We start from the raw sequence: 20,000 nt of genomic DNA, 5'->3' as shown, positions 1-20,000 counted from the left end.
TCCCCTATAAATCTTCGCAACCATGAAGATACTAAATAGTAGTCCCCGCAAGTAATGATAATCAACTGATTATATATATATATATATATATATATATATATATATATATATATATATATATATATATATATATATATATAATGTGTGCGTGTGTGCGCAATGGTTATAATGAGCACAAACGTGTATATATATATATATATATATATATATATATATATATATATATATATAAAATATATGCATATACGTATATACATATCAAATCAAATCAGCCATCCTGAGTCCACTGCTGAACAAAGCGTAGCATTCCATGATTCACACGACCGCGCCAACCTTTGCCACGTCACTCCTGCAAACTTCTCAATCTCGTCTCTCTATCTCCTGTCTGGTCTCCCTCTTCCACGCTTCCTATCTCGTGGCGTCCACTCAGTAACACATTTGCTCCATCGCTCGTCAGTTGTTCGCACTAACTTACCTGCCCAATTCCACTTCCTCGCTTTCACCGCCCCCACAATATCTATCACTCTGGTCTGCTTTCTCACCCAACTTGCTGCCTTTTGGTTTCTCAGCGTTATTCCCATCATTGATGTCTCCATTCTCCTTTGTGCAGTCCTTAGCTTTGTTTCCATTGCCATCGTCAGTTTCCAAGTTTCACAGCCTTAGATCATTGCTGGCAGAATGCATTGATTGTAAACTTTACATTTCAAACAAAAATAAAGAGCCTCTCAGGATTTTAGTATACTGCCCAAACACTTTCCAACCAATTGTAATACGTCTTTTTATTTCATTATCATGATATTTTGTCACTTTCACCGTTTGGCCTAAATAATTATACTCCTCAACTTCTTCAAGACTCTTACCATCAATTACAATCTCATAATTTTGAACTTTCATGTTGAACATTACTTAGGTTTTTGTCTTATTAATTGTTAAACCTAATTTGAGACTTTCTTTGTTTAGATCACTCAGCATATCTTGCAAGTCTTCTGCTTTTTCTGAAATAAGAATAATGCCATCCGCAAATCTTAGATGGTTCAAATATTCGCCATTAATCTTCAAACCTTTCTCTTCCCAACTCAGTGTTCTGAAAATATCTTCCAAGCAAGCTATAAATAATTTTGGTGAAATGGTATCGCCTTGTCGTACTCCTTTTTTTATCTTTATCTTTTCTGAATCTTTATGTAGTCGAATTATAGCGGTACCATTCGCAAAAGTCTTCTAAAACCCTTACGATCTGTTCGTTTGTACCCTGATTACGTAGCGAGTTTAGTATTGCTATTTATTCTACCGAGTCAAAGGCCTCGTAATCTATAAAAGCTAAACACAGAGGTATATTGTATTCTGTCGTTTTCTCGATTAGTTGGTTAATCGTCTGCAAATGGTCTTGAGTTGAGTATCCGCTCCTAAATCCTGCATGTTCTGTCGATAGAGAGAAAATCTCTGGAGGGTCACCCACATTGAACAGGTTTTGTAAGAAAGATCAAAGAGCAACTCGCATACACAGTCGCAGGACCCACTGCTAACTGGCACGTCCCTGATGGCGAACGGGGAAATTCCCCATAGATATATGGGGTACCGTCATAATGACGGCGTGGACCATTGGGCACCCTATAGATATATAGGGCTTCACCGAATATAATGAATAAGGTGACACCACAGAAATATCTCACCAGAAACTAGTTGGCAGGGAGGTGAGATTACTGCCAAAAAAAGCCCTTCATAGCAACCATGAAAAGTACAGACAAAACAAAACCGGGCGTTCCTGTTGGATCATCGTCTCCCAAAGGTCCAACCGCATTGCCTCGTGTGCTTACGGGCAGTGTGCTACCGAATGTGAGTAGGCACTGTCAAAGCATATCCAAGCCTTGGACATTAAACAGCATGAAGAAAATGAAGATATATACCTACAACGTAAGAACTCTCGTAGAAGACCACAGGCTGGAGAGTCTAATGGAAGAACTAGACAACATCAAGTGGGACATCGTAGGACTGAGCGAAGTCCGAAGAACGGAAGAAAAGCTGATACAGTTACAAGATGGTCACCACCTGTCCTACTATAGAGGTAAGGACAAAGAAAGATCCAGTGGAGTAGGATTCTTGATCAACCGAGAAGTTGCTGGTAACGTAGTGAAGTTCAGTAGTTTTCAGACAGGGTATCTTGGATTGTGATTAGGCTATATAAAAGTTACACTCTAAAAATAGTTCAGGGTTATGCACCAAATTCACAGAGTACAGACGATGAAATTGACTCCTATGATGATTTAAGTCAGGTAATGGATCAAGAAAAAAGTAAGTACACGTTGGTAATAGGTGACTTCAATGCTAAAGTGGTAATGACGTTTGGAGTAGGCGAAAGAAATGACAGAGGCGAGATGTTAGTCAATTTTGCAAAGAACTACAACATGAGGATAATGAACACTTTCTTCCAAAAGTGCGTAGGTCGTAAATGCACCTGGAGAAGTCCAAATAGAACAACAAAGAACGAAGTAGACTTCATGTTAGGAGATGAGAGCAAGAGCGTTAACAATGATACGGTTATAAATAAAGTCAACATAGGTAGTGATCATAGAATGGTAGGTTACACAGGTAAATTCATTTCAGAGCCGAGAGAAAGAAACTGGTTTTAAAAAAAGAAAATCAGTCTAGCAAAGATTAAGGATGATAAGAAGGAATTTTCGTTAGAATTTAAAAATAGATTCGAAGCTCTAAGAACTAACGAGGACACAGTCGGGGGTATGAATTTGAATTTAGTGAATATAATTAGGAAAGCGGCAGAGAAAGAGTGAAGTAAAAATAGTATTAGAGAAAACAAATATTTCAAAGCTATAAATGACCTAATTAAAAGAAGGAGGACAATGCAGATAAAAAACAGGAGAGACGAAATAGAAAAAGTAGAACTAAATAAGTATATCAACAAAAGTCAGAGGAAAGAAGGAAAAAACATGGATGAAATGGAGGAAACTATTCGGAAAGGAAAAAGTATTAAAGGGACTGAGCGCAGACAAGCTTTAGGAAGACAGCAAATGATATGTTTGAAAGATAGAAATGGAGAAATCATTAACTGCAGAGACAGAATGGTAAAAAGAGTAAAGGAATTTTACCAAGAGCTTTACTCATCGAAGACCGTAGTTGAATCAGTAAATTCATCTGTAGACGTTAGTAGTGTACCAGAGATTACAAAGGAAGAAGTAGAATTTGCTCTAAAAGATATGAAACGAGGAAAAGCACCTGGGGAAGATGGTATATCGATAGATCTGTTGAAAGACGCAGGGAAAGAAGTTCATATTAAATTAGCTGAGTTGTACACCCAGTGCTTACGTCAAGAAAGCGTTCCTGAATCGTGGTGCAATGCTATAGTGATTTTGCTTCATAAAAAGGGAGACCAGAAGGACCTTAGTAAGTATAGACCGATTAGCTTACACACACACACACACACACACACACACACACACACACACACACACACACACACACACACACACACATATATATATATATATATATATATATTTATATATATATATATATATACATATATACACACACACACACACACACACACACACACACATATATATATATATATATATATATATATATATATATATATATATATATATATATATATGTATGTTTATTTCCTTTCGTGCTGCATGTATTTGCTTGTAAGCGAAGCGTGCGTCGGTCGTAACGATTTTCTCGCCGCTTGCGTGCCCGGCACAGCTGTGACAAGAGAGAGAGAGAGGAAGAGAGGAAGAGCGGGAGGGACAGGAAAGGGTAACGTAAGCATAGTGTCCATCCGGACTTCGAAGGCGGACCGGATAGACCTCGATATTATCCATACAATCCAAAGTTATGTTGGGCAATGGACGAGATGCAGAGATGACCTGTTATCCAGGAGGAGCCAAGAAAAGAGAGAAGGAGGGGAGGCGAGTGGGAGTGGAGTATGTGGGGATGAAATGGATGGGAGTGGATTTATGGTTTTGACTTTGGCTATCTCCCTTGTGAGGGGAAGAAATCCCTTGTAAAATGTATATATGTAATTATGTTATATTCATATATAATTATGTTAAAACATGTTATGTCTTATGTTATAACTGTATTTTATATAATTTATGTAAGATTTATATATGTTAGATGTCAAATATGTTTTAACCTGGCATAATTTTTCCTTTTGTAAATGGCTGAGAGCGTATTCATAAATCTAAAATATATATTTTTTTGTTTCTGTTATATGCGTATTACACCGAAACTGTTACTCCAGAAACCAACATGCTTCTTTATTCCGGTTAATATCTTCAAACATTAAAACTCGTAGTATCAGTGTTATTCATAATTTATTTATTCATTTACGGTTGGTGGGGAATACAAACGTAGACCATTTGATTGTGGCAAACGTTTCGAAAATAACCAGAAGTGCACCTGAGTGAGAAATGTGAAGGGACACTTGTTTACTTTGTGTTGGTGGACAAAAGGTATGGTGGCTGATGTCTGTGGCTGTTATGAGAGGGATAGGAACAGATGAACAGAGTTCTTCAGTGAGTAAGACACAGTATGGTATTAGTAAGATAAGAGTATGGATAGAGAATAGAAGCAAAGCCATTGGTTAGACGGGATGTTTAGATCACTTGGTTGTGGAAATGTTCGGACAAAGAATTTGGGGGGGAAATGAGGTAATGCTAAATGATATTGAGGAGAATTGAAGAAAGGGTGCCTAAGAAGGGAGAATAGAAAATTTGGGGGTGAAAGGTGGTGGGAGAGGACCTGGTGATGTGCTGGGGCATAGGAAGAGGTAAAGAAAAATTATATGAAAGGGATTAGCTGTGAAAAAGACATTATATATGTATATATATAATTGCATACATTGATCTATTCAGTGATGGGGTAGTGCGAGAGGTAAATGCAAGGGTAGTGGGTCGGGGATTGGAGATGGTTAAAGAAAATGGAGAAAAGTTGGAGCTAAGCTAGTTGTTGTTTGCTGACGACACTGCGCTTGTAGCAGGATCAGAGGTATGATTGAGAAAGTTAGTGACAGAGTTTGGGAAAGTGTGCGAAAGACGGAAGTTGAAGATAACATGGGGTAAAAGGTGATGAGATGTACAAGGGGAGGAAGTGGCAGCAGACTGGATGTGTATATTAAGGGAGAGAGACTAGAGGAAGTGGATAGTTTTATATACTTGGGTGCGAATGTGGCGGGAAAGGGAGGGGTGGAGGTGGAGGTAGAATGTAGATTGAGAGAAGCAAGTGAATGCCTTGGGGGATTGAAAAGTGTAATGAGAAATAGACATTTGGGAATGGATGCTAAGAGGAAATTGTATGAAGGACAGGGGTGGAAAGGGAGTTGGGAGATAGGGTTGATGAAAGAGTATTGGGATAATTTGAACACATGGAAAGAATGAGTAAAGAAAGATTAGTAAAAGAGGTGTGGAAGGCAGAGGTGGAAGGAGTGAACATGAGGGTGCGACCAAGGATGATATGGATGGATGGGTTAAAAGGGGTATTGGGAAAGAGAGGAATGTCTGTTGAGGAAGGATGGGAAAGGACAGAAGATAGAGATGAGTGGAGAATGATTGTGTATGGATGATGCCGTGATGCATGAGGGGGAGTGGGTGGGGGATGGGGAGTGAGTGAGAATGTGTGGAGAATAAATTGACGCAGCCCAAAGGGGTTTCTTTCCGTCTTCTCCATTCCTACATGAGGGAACGGAGAGGGGAGGGGGTCGCTGATTTAATGAAGCGGCCTTGCTGTGGATGTGTGTCTTGCGACACTACTTCTGACCCTGGACAGTGGACGAGATGCAGGGATGACCCGTCATCCAGGAGGAGACAAGATAAGAGGGAGAGAAGGGGGTGTATGGAAATAGAATATGTGGGGATGGAATGGGTGGGAAGGGTTTTATGCCTTTGCTTTTTGGCTACCTCCCTTGTAAAGGGGAAAAGCCTTTAGTATATGTATGTATATATATATATATATATATATATATATATATGTGTGTGTGTGTGTGTGTGTGTGTGTATTCATGAGGACCTGAGATGGCAGGGGTGGAAAGGGTGGTGGAGGGGAATGAAATGGGTGGGAAAAGGTACGTGCCTCAGACTTGGCTATATCTCTTATAAAGGGGATAAAGTTATTGGTATATACTGTAGATAGGTAGACATATATATATATATATATATATATATATATATATATATATACACGCACACATGTATATACCTGTATATATATATATATATATATATATATATATATATATATATATATATATATATATATATATATATGTGTGTGTGTGTGTGTGTGTCTGTGTGTGTGTGTGTGAAACAAGGAAATTGAAGCCTTGTATCAGTCAGTGAGGCAGGGAACCTTTCTTTTTTCTTGAAACAAGAAGTGACTGTCACAGAACGTCACGTCTATTGCCGGGTTGATAACATACATTTCTGTACTTGATACATGATTGAGAGAAAGGATATATTTTATTGAAAGAGGGATTGCACCTCTCAAAATCCTAGAAAATATGTACTATGATAATTACGAAGCAGGTAAAATCATTCACTATGGTGATGATGATAATAGTAATAATGATGAAAATAAAAATAGTAATTATAATAATAATAATGATAATAGAATAATAGTAATAATAATAATGGTAATAATGATAGTAATGGTTACAATAATTATGATGAAAAAATAACAAGGTGTGAAATGTAATACCTCTCGCTTGTAAACACAAAGAAACATAAAAACGAATTTTGTGCAAAACGTGAGGTGGGTCTTCGCTCGTGCGTTCCACGTTGCAACACTCCAAGAATCTCGGGGCGATGAACTAGCCAACGCCACCATCACGAACGCCACCACGAACACTTGGGCCTCCAGATATGAGAACAGCAACGCTTTCCAGTTCATACCCTGTAATGAGACGCCGCCTTTTTGCACGCTCGCATATAACGCCTGATGAACGATGGAGCAAGTGTGCTACTGAGTGGACGCCGCGAGATTGGAAGCGTGGAAGAGGGAGATTAGGCAGAAGATGGAGAGACGGGATAGAGAAGTTTACAGGAGTGACATGGCAGAGGTTAGCGCGGTCACGTGAATCATGAAATACTATGAAAGGGGCCTTTGTTCAGCAGTGAATTCAGGATGGCTGATTTGATATGGCCTTTGTTCAGCAGTGTATTCAGGATGACTGATTTGATATAGGCCTATATCAAATTAGCCGTTCTGAATCCACTGCTGAACAAAGGCCTCTTTTATAGTATTCCATGATTCATGTGATAGGGGATACTGGCTTTTTGGGTTTAGTCGGTATTTAAAGCGTTTTTACGTCGTCTGTCTTGCTCGTCTTTGTCGCCGTTCAGCTGGTTCCAGAGGCCGTGTTCTTCTTCATGCTGGGTAATGATTGTAAGTCTGATGACTAGATGTTGTGGTTTGGTTAAATTTCTTTGTGTTAAGGGCTTCCAGGATGGGGAGACAGCGAGCGTCCGGGTATGATGCGATGATATATATATATATATATATATATATATATATATATATATATATTATCTGGTGAGCATTTGTCTTGTTAGGGTCCCCGGGTGTTTTTGGCGTAAATGAGTTCTTGGGGCCTCAAACGAAAGATTGCAGCTGAGACGTCTGCTCAACTTCCCAGTCGTCAAGCCGACATAGGTAGACGGGAGGGTTGCACAGTTCCCTCGTTTACAAGTAAACCTGTGGACGATATGCGATTGTTGAGTTGGCTCTCTCTTCACACCTGGACTACTTCGTAGTAACAGATGGCTAGTCTTCTGGCTGTTATGATGTATTACTAAGTTTATTCATCTAACGGGATTTATAGGTTTGAGGGAAGACACAGCGGCGCGAAATTGTCCACACGGATAGAGGCGCTGGTGAACTACTTTCCATAATGACTTTGATGAAGGATGTTTTGTGACGTAAGCATTATTGTCACGGTGGGGCTGGGACAGAAGACGTATGGCGCGGATGGTGCGTCACACGTACACACTTGTGGTGCGTCGTGTTAGCCAAGGTCAATAGATTATATTCATTTGTTTATTTTTATTTATTTATTTGTTTTACTATATAGTTATTTATCTATTTATGTTTTTGTTTCATGTTATTATTGTTTTTTGTTTTTATTTTATTTACTTTTTTCAATGGGCTTAATGCTGGACAAAAATGTTTATATAGTTCGGTTGGCCACGTTGTCAGGGACACAGCAGTAGATATACAATATCGCGTTCTCGGAATATGAAACATGAGAAGGAGCCTGTCATGGCCAGAGGTAGACAGTCACAGCCTTCTACTCAGTCTCTTTATTTGCAGATGTGGCTTGCAAATGTGAGGGAATAGTGTGCTTGTATATGGTACGCAAGTGTTTGTGTGTATTTACCTAGTTGTATCTTACGGGAAAGGGGAGCTAAGCTCGTGGTGTCCCGTCTTTGTATCTCTCCATATCCAGTTTGCTCTTAAATTCTTGTATTGTTTTTGCACACACTGTTTTTTCATCCAATGTGTTCCATACATTTACCTAGGCTGTGTGTGTGTGTGTGTGTGTGTGTGTTGTCTTTGGAAATTTATGCACATATGCTCGTGCACATTGGTATTAGTATGTGTATTAATGGTAAGCATAGATAATGAATAGCGTTTACTTATAAACGTAGGTGTACGTGTCAATATATTCATATGCGTGATTGTGTATTCATGTTTTGCATGTTTACATACACACATTTTCGGATAAATACATAAGATGAGAAAGAGAAAATTCAAGCGATAATGGAGAGAAAAAGAGAAAGTACACTGATGAGACGGAAAAGAGAGAGAAAGCGCAGTAGGTGGAAGAGGAGAGAAAATACGTACAAAATGCGGGAGAGAGAAGAGAAAATGCAGGAATAATCAGGAGAATAAAATCACTTTTTGGAGAAAGAAGAGACATTGGGGAGGAGAGAAAATCCTCGAAATGAATTTGGGAAGAAAGAGAAAGTTCAATAAACGGGGAGAGGAAAGAGTAGATACAGGGGAGGAGAACATTGGAAATTTAAATTGGACAATTTAGGTTTAAGAAGGAAATAGGCAAGAACTGGTTTACCCTCAGAGTGGTTAACTAAGAAGGAAATAGGCAAGAACTGGTTTACCCTCAGAGTGGTTAACTAAGAAGGAAATAGGCAAGAACTGGTTTACCCTCAGAGTGGTTAACTAAGAAGGAAATAGGCAAGAACTGGTTTACCCTCAGAGTGGTTAACTAAGAAGGAAATAGGCAAGAACTGGTTTACCCTCAGAGTGGTAACTAAGAAGGAAATAGGCAAGAACTGGTTTACCCTCAGAATGGTTAACTGGGAAGGAAATAGGCAAGAACTGGTTTACCCTCAGAGTGGTTAACTAAGAAGGAAATAGGCAAGGACTGGTTTACCCTCAGAGTGGTTAACTACGAAGGAAATAGGCAAGAACTGGTTTACCCTCAGAGTGGTTAACTAAGAAGGAAATAGGCAAGAACTGGTTTACCCTCAGAGTGGTTAACTAAGAAGGAAATAGGCAAGAACTGGTTTACCCTCAGAGTGGTTAACTAAGAAGGAAATAGGCAAGAACTGGTTTACCCTCAGAGTGGTTAACTAAGAAGGAAATAGGCAAGAACTGGTTTACCCTCAGAGTGGTTAACTAAGAAGGAAATAGGCAAGAACTGGTTTACCCTCAGAGTGGTTAACTAAGAAGGAAATAGGCAAGAACGGGTTTACCCTTAGAGTGGTTAACTAAGAAGGAAATAGGCAAGAACTGGTTTACCCTCAGAGTGGTTAACTACGAAGGAAATAGGCAAGAACTGGTTTACCCTCAGAGTGGTTAACTAAGAAGGAAATAGGCAAGAACTGGTTTACCCTAAGAGTGGTCAACGAATGGAATCGACTTAGTAACCAATTAGTGAGCGCTGAAACTATCAGTTGTTTTAAGAGGTTAGACAATTTTATGGATAGGGGTGACAGGTGGTAAGAGACATGGAACTGCCTAGTGTCGGCCATGTGGTCTCTTCCAGTATTATGCTTATATGCTAAAATGCACACAGGAGGGGAGAAAGGAGAAAACACGTGGAACAACAGGGGAGGAAAGGAAATTTTCCACGCAGTGGGTGGGGAGAGAAAAGAGAGAGAGCATACAAAGGAAGTAAAGGAAAGGGATCCACGCACCAGCCGGAGAAAATACACAAAATAGGCAGGGGGAGGGAGAAAGTAATGAGAGGGGAGGGAGAAAGTTTGAGAGAAAGTACCCGCAGGAGGCAAGAGAAACAACACGGTTTAGGCGGGGGAGGAAAGTATTCAGAGTATTCAGGAAAGGAAAGAGAAAATAGCATAATACTAGACGGGACATGAAGGAGAAAGCAAAGGCGGTAGGTGGAAAGAGGGAGGAAAATATAGCCAGAGCGGAGAGGAAAGAGAAAACGGAGTAAATGGTGAGAGAGAGAGATAGAGATAGAGAAGCACATGCAGAACGGCAGGAGGAGGAAGAGAAAGTAATCGGAATATGTGGTGGGGAGAGAGAGAGAGAGAGAGAGAGGGAGGGAGAGAGAGAGATACATGCAGAACGGCAAGAGTCGAAAGAGAAATTTCTCTGGATGTGTGGTAGAGAGAAAGAGAACATATACATGCAGAACGACAGGATGGGAAAGAGAAAGTACTCAGAATATGTGGTAGAGAGAGAGAGAACGAGAACGAACATATACATGCAGAACGGCAGGAGGGGAAAGAGAAAGTACTCAGAATATGTGGTAGAGAGAGAGAGAGAGAGAGAGAGAGAGAGAGAGAGAGAGAGAGAGAGAGAGAGGGAGGGAGAGAACGAGAACGAACATATACATGCAGAACGGCAGGAGGGGAAAGAGAAAGTATTCAGAATATTGGTAGAGAGAGAGAGAGAGAGAGAGAGAGAAAGAGAGAACACACATATGCATGCAGAACGGCAGGAGGGGGAAGAGAAAGTTCTCTGGATGTGTGGAGGAGGAAAAGCAAGCGGCCGGGCGTTGCTTAGGCCTTGCAAAACCTCATCACGTGACCTCTGCCTCCTTTCTCTCGATGTCCCATCGACATTCGGTCAGATACTTCGGAGGGCTCGCCCTCCGGACTCAAGGAACTTACCTTAAACTCCTCCTTCAGTAGACTTCGGACCTTAAATCGGATAACACTTAAAGTGAGGTCCCACCGAGACTCGAACTCGGATCGCTGGATTCAAAGTCCAGAGTGCTAACCATTACACCATGGGACCGTTGTATCGTGGGGAATAATATAAGCAAATTTATATGAAGTTATCGATTAGTTGGGTTTATAAGACGGAGGGGGGGGGGTGAGGATGGGGTGGGAGTGGGAGTGAGTGTATGGGAAGTGTACCGGTAAGCCAGTACCATGCGTTCGAGCGTACCGTGTAACTGGTACGATATCATGATACCAGTTGCTCGTAAGAGGTATACCGGTAGTTTGAAGATTGTATTGGTGATTATGGAGACCGGATGAGTGAGTCCTGATTATATCTTATCTTGGTACCGCAGAAACGATGTAGAATCAAACTTTAAGGGTCATGCTAACCCCCCCCCTCTAAATTCTTGTAGCTCCCTTAAGGGTCCATGCCCCCCTAAATTCTTGTCGTAGTTTCCTTAAAGGGCCATGGTCCCCTCCTAAATTCTTGTAGCTCCCTTAAAGGTCCATGGTCTCCCCCTAAATTCTTGTAGCTCCATTAAGGGTCCATGCCCCCCCCTAAATTATTGTCGTAGTTTCATTAAAGATCCATGGTCCCCTCCTAAATTCTTGTAGGTCCCTTAAGGGTCCATGCCCCCCCTAAATTATTGCCGTAGTTTCATTAAAGATCCATAGTCCCCTCCTTAATTCTTGTAGCTCTCTTAAGAGTCCATACCCCCCTAAATTCTTGTAGTTTCCTTAAAGGTCCATGGTCCCCCCAAAAAAATTCTTGTAGCTCCCTTAAAGGGTCCATGCCCCCCCTAAATAATTGTCGTAGTTTCATTAAAGATCCATAGTCCCCTCCTAAATTCTTGTAGCTCCCTTAAGCGTTCATAACCCCCTATATTCTTGTCGTAGTTTCCTTAAAGGTCCATGGTCCCCCCCCTAAATTCTTGTAGCTCCTTTAAGGGTCCATGGTCCCCCCCCCTAAATTCTTGTTGCTCCTTTAAGGGTCCATGCCTCCTAAATTCTTTTAGCTCCCTTAAAGGCCTATGATCCCCCCCCTAAATTCTTGTAGCTCCCTTAAGGGTCCATACCCCCCTAAATTCTTGTAGCTCCCTTAAAGGTCCATGATCCCCTCTTAAATTCTTGTAGCTCCCTTAAGGGTCCATGCCCCCCTGAATTCTTGTAGCTCCCTTAAAGGTCCATGGTCCCCTCCCTAAATTCTTTTAGCTCCCTTAAGGGTCCATGCCACCCCTAAATTATTGTCGTAGTTTCATTAAAGATCCATGGTCTCCCCTAAATTCTTGTAGCTCCCTTAAGGGTCCATACCCCCCTAAATTCTTGTCGTAGTTTCCTTAAAGGTCCATGATCCCCCCCTAAATTCTTGTAGCTCCCTTAAGAGTCCATGCCCCCCTAAATTCTTGTCGTAGTTTCCTTAAAGGTCCATAACCCCCCCCCCTAAATTCTTGTAGCTCTCTTAAGGGTCCATGCCCCCCTAAATTCTTGTCGTAGTTTCCTTAAAAGTCCATGGTCCCCTACTAAATTCTTGTAGCTCCCTTAAGGGTCTATGCGCCCCTAAATTCTTGTCGTTGTTTCCTTAAAAGTCCATGGTCCCCTACTAGATTCTTGTAGCTCCCTTAAGGGTCCATGCGCCCCCCCTAAATTCTTGTAGTTTCCTTAAAGGTCCACAGTCCCCTCCTAAATTCTTGTAGCTCCCTTAAAGGTCCATGCCCCCCCCCCTAAATTCTTGTTTTCCTTAAAGGTCCACTGTCCCTTCCTAAATTCTTATAGCTCCCTTAAAGGCCATGCCCCTCCCCCTAAATTCTTGCCGTAGCTCACTTAAGGTTCCATACCCCCCCCCCCTAAATTCTTGTTTTCCTTGAAGGTCCACTGTCCCCTCCTAAATTCTTATAGCTCCCTTAAGGGCCATGCCCCTCCCCCTAAATTCTTGCCGTAGCTCACTTAAGGTTCCATACCCCCCCCCTTCCCCCGAATTCTTGTACTTCCCTTAAGGTCTTTGGTCTCCAGGTCGAGGGTTTAGTTAGTCTAGGGCAGTACCATGTGTCATGTGACCAGTACCAGTTGTACCATAGGGTCAGTACCAGTTAGAATTGGAAATGTGTTGGCACCAGATACCATCTAAACAAGAAATAATGGCGCCCAGATGTCAAAACGTGGGACTTGGAAGGAAGTTGAACCATTTTCGCCAATCGCGTAGTTCGGATTTAATTTTTTTTTTACGTTTGGATGAACACCGAAATGTTGTAATGTCTGTCACGTAGATACTTTCCCGTTTTAATTAATTGATATATTCATCAAATTATCTATATGTTTATTTGGGTATTTATCTTGCCATTATACTCGTATTGTGTTTGTGTGTGTGTGTGTGTGTGTGTGTGTGTGTGTGTAATGAACCTCGTCATAATTCAAGAACGAGAACAGGACTTTACAGAGCGATTGTACTTGTATTACGGTGGGCGTTGTAATGACGAGACGCAATTGAATGTATTGCATAATAAAGCGGTTGAGTCACATAACACATAGGATTCTTTCAAGTTGATATATCATACCAGAAACTGCGCGCAAATGTGGTCAGATGAAAAGATAAAGATAGTCGAGATTGTTTTGTATTTATGCATTTGTTGATTATATTTTATTTATTTTTTTGTTTTTATCCTTTATTTATTAACTTGGATTTGTATGAAAGTATTTATCTTATTTGTTTGTTTATAGTAGGCTCCTCCTCACCTTACTTTCACTAGTGAAAATGTGCTAGGGAGACGAAGGTGATCGTATTCACTTACTGTTCTAAAATCCTTGCACATACACCGCCTTGTTATATTTTATTCAACTTCGTTTTGGTTTATTTTTTATTTTCTATTTCGTTTTATTTATCATTTTTTATTCATTCATTTATTTATTTATTTATTCATTTAGTTATTTTTCTGTCAGCCACCCCCAAAATGAACAGATAAATCTGATGCCTACTAGAAAGTTATTTGCCGTGTTGTATCTTATTTTGGTTTATTATTTGTATGTTTTTTATTCCATCTTTAATTTAATTTCTTTTCATATTCTATTTTGGTATTGATTTATTTTTCTCCGCCAGCCACATCCAAAACGAATAAAAAAAATCTGGCATTAACTAGAGTGTGATTTGCGTCTTAGCCTACGTCTTGATTAAGTGGGTGAACAGATTACAAATTGAATTATGTATATATCGCGCGTGTGTACATATATGCATACGTATATGCATAATTAGGTCACACAAACACGGGCATACACGAGAGAACGAGAAATAGAAAGAGATAATGAGAGATAGAGATATGTATAGATAGGGAGGGAACTAGACACACAAAACACACACACGTATATTTATAACGTTATGCACACAGACACGAACAGGTGAGATAGACAGAGAGAGAAAGACAGAGAGAGAGAGAGAGGAAGAATTTTAGAGCGAGGCCAAGGCTGGCCGCGTCACAGGTCTGGCGAGGCGCCACGTAGTGAATGACGCAACCAACCCGGTCTCTGCGGACGTGGGTACACCGCTGCCGACACACGCGGCGATATCTTTCTCTCCCTTTTCTCTCTTTCTCTCTCTTTTCTCTCTTTCTTCTCTTCTCTCTTTCTTCTCTTCTCTCTTCTCTTCACTTTTTCTTCTCTCTTTCTTCTCTCTTTCTTGTCTTCTCTCTCTCTCCCTCTCCCTCCCTCTCCCTATCCTGTCTCTCTCTCTCTCCTGTCTCTCTCTCTCTCTCTCTCTCTCTCTCTCTCTCTCTCTCTCTCTCTCTCTCTCTCTCTCTCTCTCTCTCTCTCTCTCTCTCTCTCTCTCTACCTCCCTTTCTCCAACGGAGGAACGAACCCTGTGGCCTAAACGAAGATGAATAAAATCTTCGGCGATTCACAAAAATGGTGAAACTGTGAGTCAAACCATAATTGAGGTTCGTCGGTAGCATCGTTCATGAAAGATAACTGAACTTCATCACATGAGTGAATGTCAAAGAAGAACAGAATGAATTGGTGAAAAAAATGTAAATAAGTTTTGAACGAAATAAAAATTGCTGATTGAGGAAAAAGTGGCGTAACGCTTGATTGTGAAAATATTGTCAAAATTGTTTTGTTTTTGTTGGTTGTGAAAGTAATTGAAGAACTCCTGATTGTAAAATAGATGAAAGAACAGCTGATTGATCTTTTCGCAATCGACTGACTGAACAGCTGACTAAATAAAGAACAGCTAAGGGACAAAAATAACAAACTGAACCAGCTGCAGCATCACAGACAACTTACGAAAGAACTGTGCCATGCACCGAGAGCAAGAGCAGCTGCACGGAGAAAAGAGAAAGAGAGAAAAAGAGAAAAAATATGAGAGGCTATTCAGCACACAGCTGCGGGGAGGCAAGGACGCAAGCCGAGGGATCAGCTGTTGGACCCCTTCCCTTGGCCAGCAGCACGTGCGAAGGTCCAAGGGTCATTGACCCTTGAGGGAACGACCTTAAAGTGAGGTCCCACCGAGACTCGAACTCGGATCGCTGGATTCAAAGTCCAGAGTGCTAACCATTACACCATGGGACCGACATGTATCGAGTTAATATTTACTCGAGATAAACAATAAGAGGCGTTCCTGGGGCCTTTGAAAATGCATGAATATATGCATACAATGACATACAAACACACACACACACTTATATATATATATATAGTATATGTGGGTGTACATATATGTATATATATATATATATATATATATATATATTTATATCTATATATATATATATATATATATATATATATATATATATATATATGTAATATATATAATATGATATAAATGCAAAATAACCACAGGAGAAGAAAAACTTGTAGACAGTAAGTACTTTCGTATATTACATCTTCAGACTGAAGATGTAATATACGAAAATACTGTCTACAAGTTTCTCTTCTCCTGTGGTTATTTTGCATTTTCGTATCACGGTGATGTGATTGCTTGCATATATATATATGCAAGCGAAGAGGAACAGGATGTTGATGGTGATATAATCATTATTGATATATAAAAGGTGGATTAGACCAAAAGAAGAATGTCTAAAATGAAGTAATGAGGTCGGCAGAAGACATGATTAAAAAAAATAAATAAATAGGAGTAGACAACTGGCTTAGGGGAAAAGATAAAAGGTCAGGAATATCAATTAAAACAACCCAAAAGAAAACACGAGTCAGGCTGGCAGTATAGAAAATGACTATAATAAGTTGAATATGGAAAAATATCATCTTGATGTCAACGTGACAATGAAAATGCCAACATTGATGAAGAAAGTAACAAATTAGAGAAATGATAAAGGGTACAAGAGGAAGAAGAAAAAAATTTGAGAGATTATTGAACAACAAAGGCAGGAAGAAGAGAGAGAAGAGCATATCACTTCAAAATCAAATATGTTTAAGAGATTTAATCCTCATTTAATCTTAAGTCATGAGAGGGTGAAGAGTGGGAAGAGAGTTCCACAGCCTCCCAGTGAAGTATCAAATCCGTATCACTCGTTCTATTATTCAATGAGGTCAGACGGCTTGACAATGGTCATCGCCACACACATTTCTCCTTTAGTCCTGTGGACCCGTCCCTGGCAAGGCTTCGGGTTATCAATCATTCATCACCCATTCTGAGTCTACTAGTGGACAAAGGCCTTTCTTCAACCTTTTTCATGAGTCTCACACATCTCTGGCACGCCACTCCTGCAAACTTCCTTATCGTGTCACAGCTCTCTAGGCTCCCTCGGGTTAGGTTTGTAGTTTTGGGGATTCGTGCGAAACTCCATGAACACTGTCCAAACAGAAAATCAAAATAATAATAATAATCGTCGTCCTCCTCCTCCTCCTCCTCATCATCATCATCTTCATCAATCATCATCATCACTCATCATGGTTAGAGGAAGTGGAAAACCCGGCACGCAGACAACCCCAAATGATGGGCTGGGGTGTGCGGATTGAGAGGATCAAAAGTGATACAAGAATTTGATAGGTAAAAGATTGAACCTCAGTAATTCCAAAGAACATGTTGGTGGTGGTGATGGGAGTGGTGGTGATAGGAGTGGTGCTACTATCATTACAAAGGATTACAAAGTCGGAGCATGCCGACAGGAGACCCTTTGGTCCATATCTAGGTCGGATGCGAAAAAAATCATAATAATAATAAAATAATAAAAAAAATAATAATGATAAAATAATGAATAAAAACTCTAATAATGTAAATAACAAATGAAATACATAAATAAATGCATAAGTATTGTTAAATAATAAATAAACAGATAAATAGTGAATAATAATCAATTGACATATAACTAACAATATATGAAATTCAAACAGACAAATGATAACAAAACAAAAACAAATAGAAGTAACATTTGGAGTTATATTACTAACACCAACTGTAGTAGTGATATATATTGATTAGAAGGCTAGTGATGGTAATGTTATTGGTGGAGAAAGAAGAGAACATAAGAATGAAGGAGACTGCAAGAGACCATAAGGCCTACACTAGGCAGTTCCATGTCCATTACCACCCGTCATCCTCATCTATAAAGTTGACTAAGATTTTCTGAAAACAACCGATAGTTTCAATGCTCACTATGTACATGGTAACTAAGTCTATTCCATTCGTTGACCACTCGGTTGGTAAACCAGTTCTTGCCTATCTCCTTCTTAAAGCAAAAATTGATGATGAGGAGAAACAGGAGGACCTCAGGAGAGGACAAAGGTCAGGAAGACGAGGAGGAGGAGGAAGTAGAGTGGAAGAAGAGGAGGGGAGGCAGGAGGAAGGAGAGTGGAAGAAGAAGAGGAGGAGGAGGAGGAGGAGGAGGAAGGAGAGTGGAAGAGGAGAAAGGTGGAGAAAGGAATATGAGGAAAATGGGAGGGACGAGAGAAAAAGAAGAGGACGAGGAAAAAGAGAGAAGAAGGGAGAAGAGTAGTGATATTAGGAGAAAGGAGGAGGGGGTTATGTGCACTATACACAAGAAAAAAGAGGAAAAGTATGAATGCATATAGAAGTTATGGAGGGATTACTCTGGTCAGCGAAAATCGAGGCAGCCGTTCTTTATATTATTCGTCATATCAAAGTGGTCAGAAGGATTACTAATTTGAACTACCTCTCCTCCCCGCTCTCTCTCTCTCTCTCTCTCTCTCTCTCTCTCTCTCTCTCTCTCTCTCTCTCTCTCTCTCTCTCTGTCTGTCTGTCTATTTATCTATCTGTCTGTCTCTCACCCTCCCTCCCTCCCTCCCTCCCTCTCCCTTCCACTCTATCTCCCTCTCCCCCTCCCTCCCACTCTCTCTCTCTCTCTCTCTCTATCTCTCTCTCTCTCTCTCCCTCTCCCTCTCCCACTATCTCTCTCTCCCTCACTTCCTCTCTCTCTCTCTCTCTCTCTCTCTCTCTATCTATCTATCTATCTATCTCTGATAAGAGTTCTATCTTTTTATCAGTTCAAGTCTCCCTCTCCGAGGCGGGGAAACATAACCCACGCATGATTTTTTGCCCGCAGTCATGACTGCCAAGTCTTCAGGAAATCAGAAACATGATTCTTCTTAGTGTGTCATATGACATTATGTTTCTCTATTCTCTTATGAAGAGTACATTTTTTTTTTACACACTACAGTAGTTGGTAGGTGAGTAACACTAAGAAGTATATATTTAGTTGTGCGAGCCCCAGAAGGGTTGGAAGGGCTACTGGGGTCGCGGTCGTGGCTTATAGTGGTTCAGGATTTGGGTCGCGGGGAATCGTTGGTGAACGTAGCTTCTGTGTACAACCCAGTTATTGGTTGACAATCATGTCGCATTCAGAATTTTCCTTCGACGGAATATAAAGAGATATTGTCCTTAAGGAGATATCTTGGCTTGTCATCCACCTATTCATCCATGTCTTGCATGGTCTTCTCCCACTCTACTCTTAGCATCCAGCCCAGTTATGGACCAAAAGGTCTCTGTCGGTGTGCTCATCCTTTGTAATCCTTCCCTTTCCCTGCTGTTCATCTTTTCATGATTTCCTTTCTCTTCTCTTCCTCCCCCCCCCTCTCTCTCTCTCTCTCTCTCTCTTCACCTCTTCACCTCTTTCCCTCAGTCTCTTTCTCTTTTTCTTCTCTCTATTTCTCTCTTTTCCTCTGTCTCGTTCTACTTCTCTCTCTCTTCTTCACAAACGCATACACACACATATGCATACACGCGGGCGCACATACATACTCTTTCGTTAATTTTTCCTTTCCCTTTACCTTTTCTTTCCACCCGCACCTTTCCCCTTTCCCTTCCATCTCCCCATCACCTCTCCATCCCACCCCCCTTCCCCCTTCTCCCTCCCCTCCTCCTTTCCCCCCTCGCCTTCTCCTACCTTTGCTTCATCCCTTCTTCTCCAACCCCCCCCTTTCCTCTTTCCCTTTTCCCTCTCCCGTCCCTTCTCCCTCCCCGTCCTCCCTCATCTACCCTTTCCCTTCCCCTCCACCCTAAGCCTCCTCCTCGAAAACTCCCTCCCTCCTTCCCTCCACCCTAAGCCTCCTCCTCGAAAACTCCCTCCCTCCTTCCCTCCACCCTAAGCCTCCTCCTCGAAAACTCCCTCCCTCCTTCCCTCCACCCTAAGCCTCCTCCTCGAAAACTCCCTCCCTCCTTCCCTCCACCCTAAGCCTCCTCCTCGAAAACTCCCTCCCTCCTTCCCTCCACCCTAAGCCTCCTCCTCGAAAACTCCCTCACTCCTTCCCTCCACCCTAAGCCTCCTCTTCGAAAACTCCCTCCCTCCTTCCCTCCACTCCAAGCGCCTCTCGCTCTCCCTCTCATCACTCCTCTTCCGTCCTTCTTCTCCCCCAGGAACCTGAAGG

General features: G+C 41.1%; 1 protein-coding gene and 2 non-coding genes across 3 annotated transcripts in view; 1 reads left to right on the top strand and 2 right to left on the bottom strand.

The window, feature by feature from the left end:
* Positions 1-20,000, top strand: part of LOC143024572 (dynein axonemal heavy chain 7-like) — a 377,264-nt gene that overhangs the window by 314,164 nt on the left and 43,100 nt on the right. Inside the window, exon 65 of the mRNA XM_076183383.1 lies at positions 19,990-20,000. This exon is cut by the window's right edge and continues 149 nt beyond it. Coding sequence (XP_076039498.1) covers positions 19,990-20,000 — 11 coding nt within the window. The remainder of the gene's footprint in view (positions 1-19,989) is intronic.
* Positions 11,173-11,244, bottom strand: TRNAQ-UUG (transfer RNA glutamine (anticodon UUG)). Its single transcript has one exon. It is a non-coding gene; the product is annotated as a tRNA-Gln (tRNA).
* TRNAQ-UUG (transfer RNA glutamine (anticodon UUG)) lies at positions 15,654-15,725 on the bottom strand. Its single transcript has one exon. It is a non-coding gene; the product is annotated as a tRNA-Gln (tRNA).

Source organism: Oratosquilla oratoria, chromosome 4, assembly GCF_046742065.1.
Source record: "Oratosquilla oratoria isolate Oo_2021 chromosome 4, ASM4674206v1, whole genome shotgun sequence".
In the NCBI taxonomy this organism is placed as follows: Eukaryota; Metazoa; Arthropoda; class Malacostraca; order Stomatopoda; family Squillidae; genus Oratosquilla; species Oratosquilla oratoria.
The sequence above is the reverse complement of the archived record's forward strand: the minus strand, read 5'-3'. Positions and strand labels throughout refer to the sequence as shown.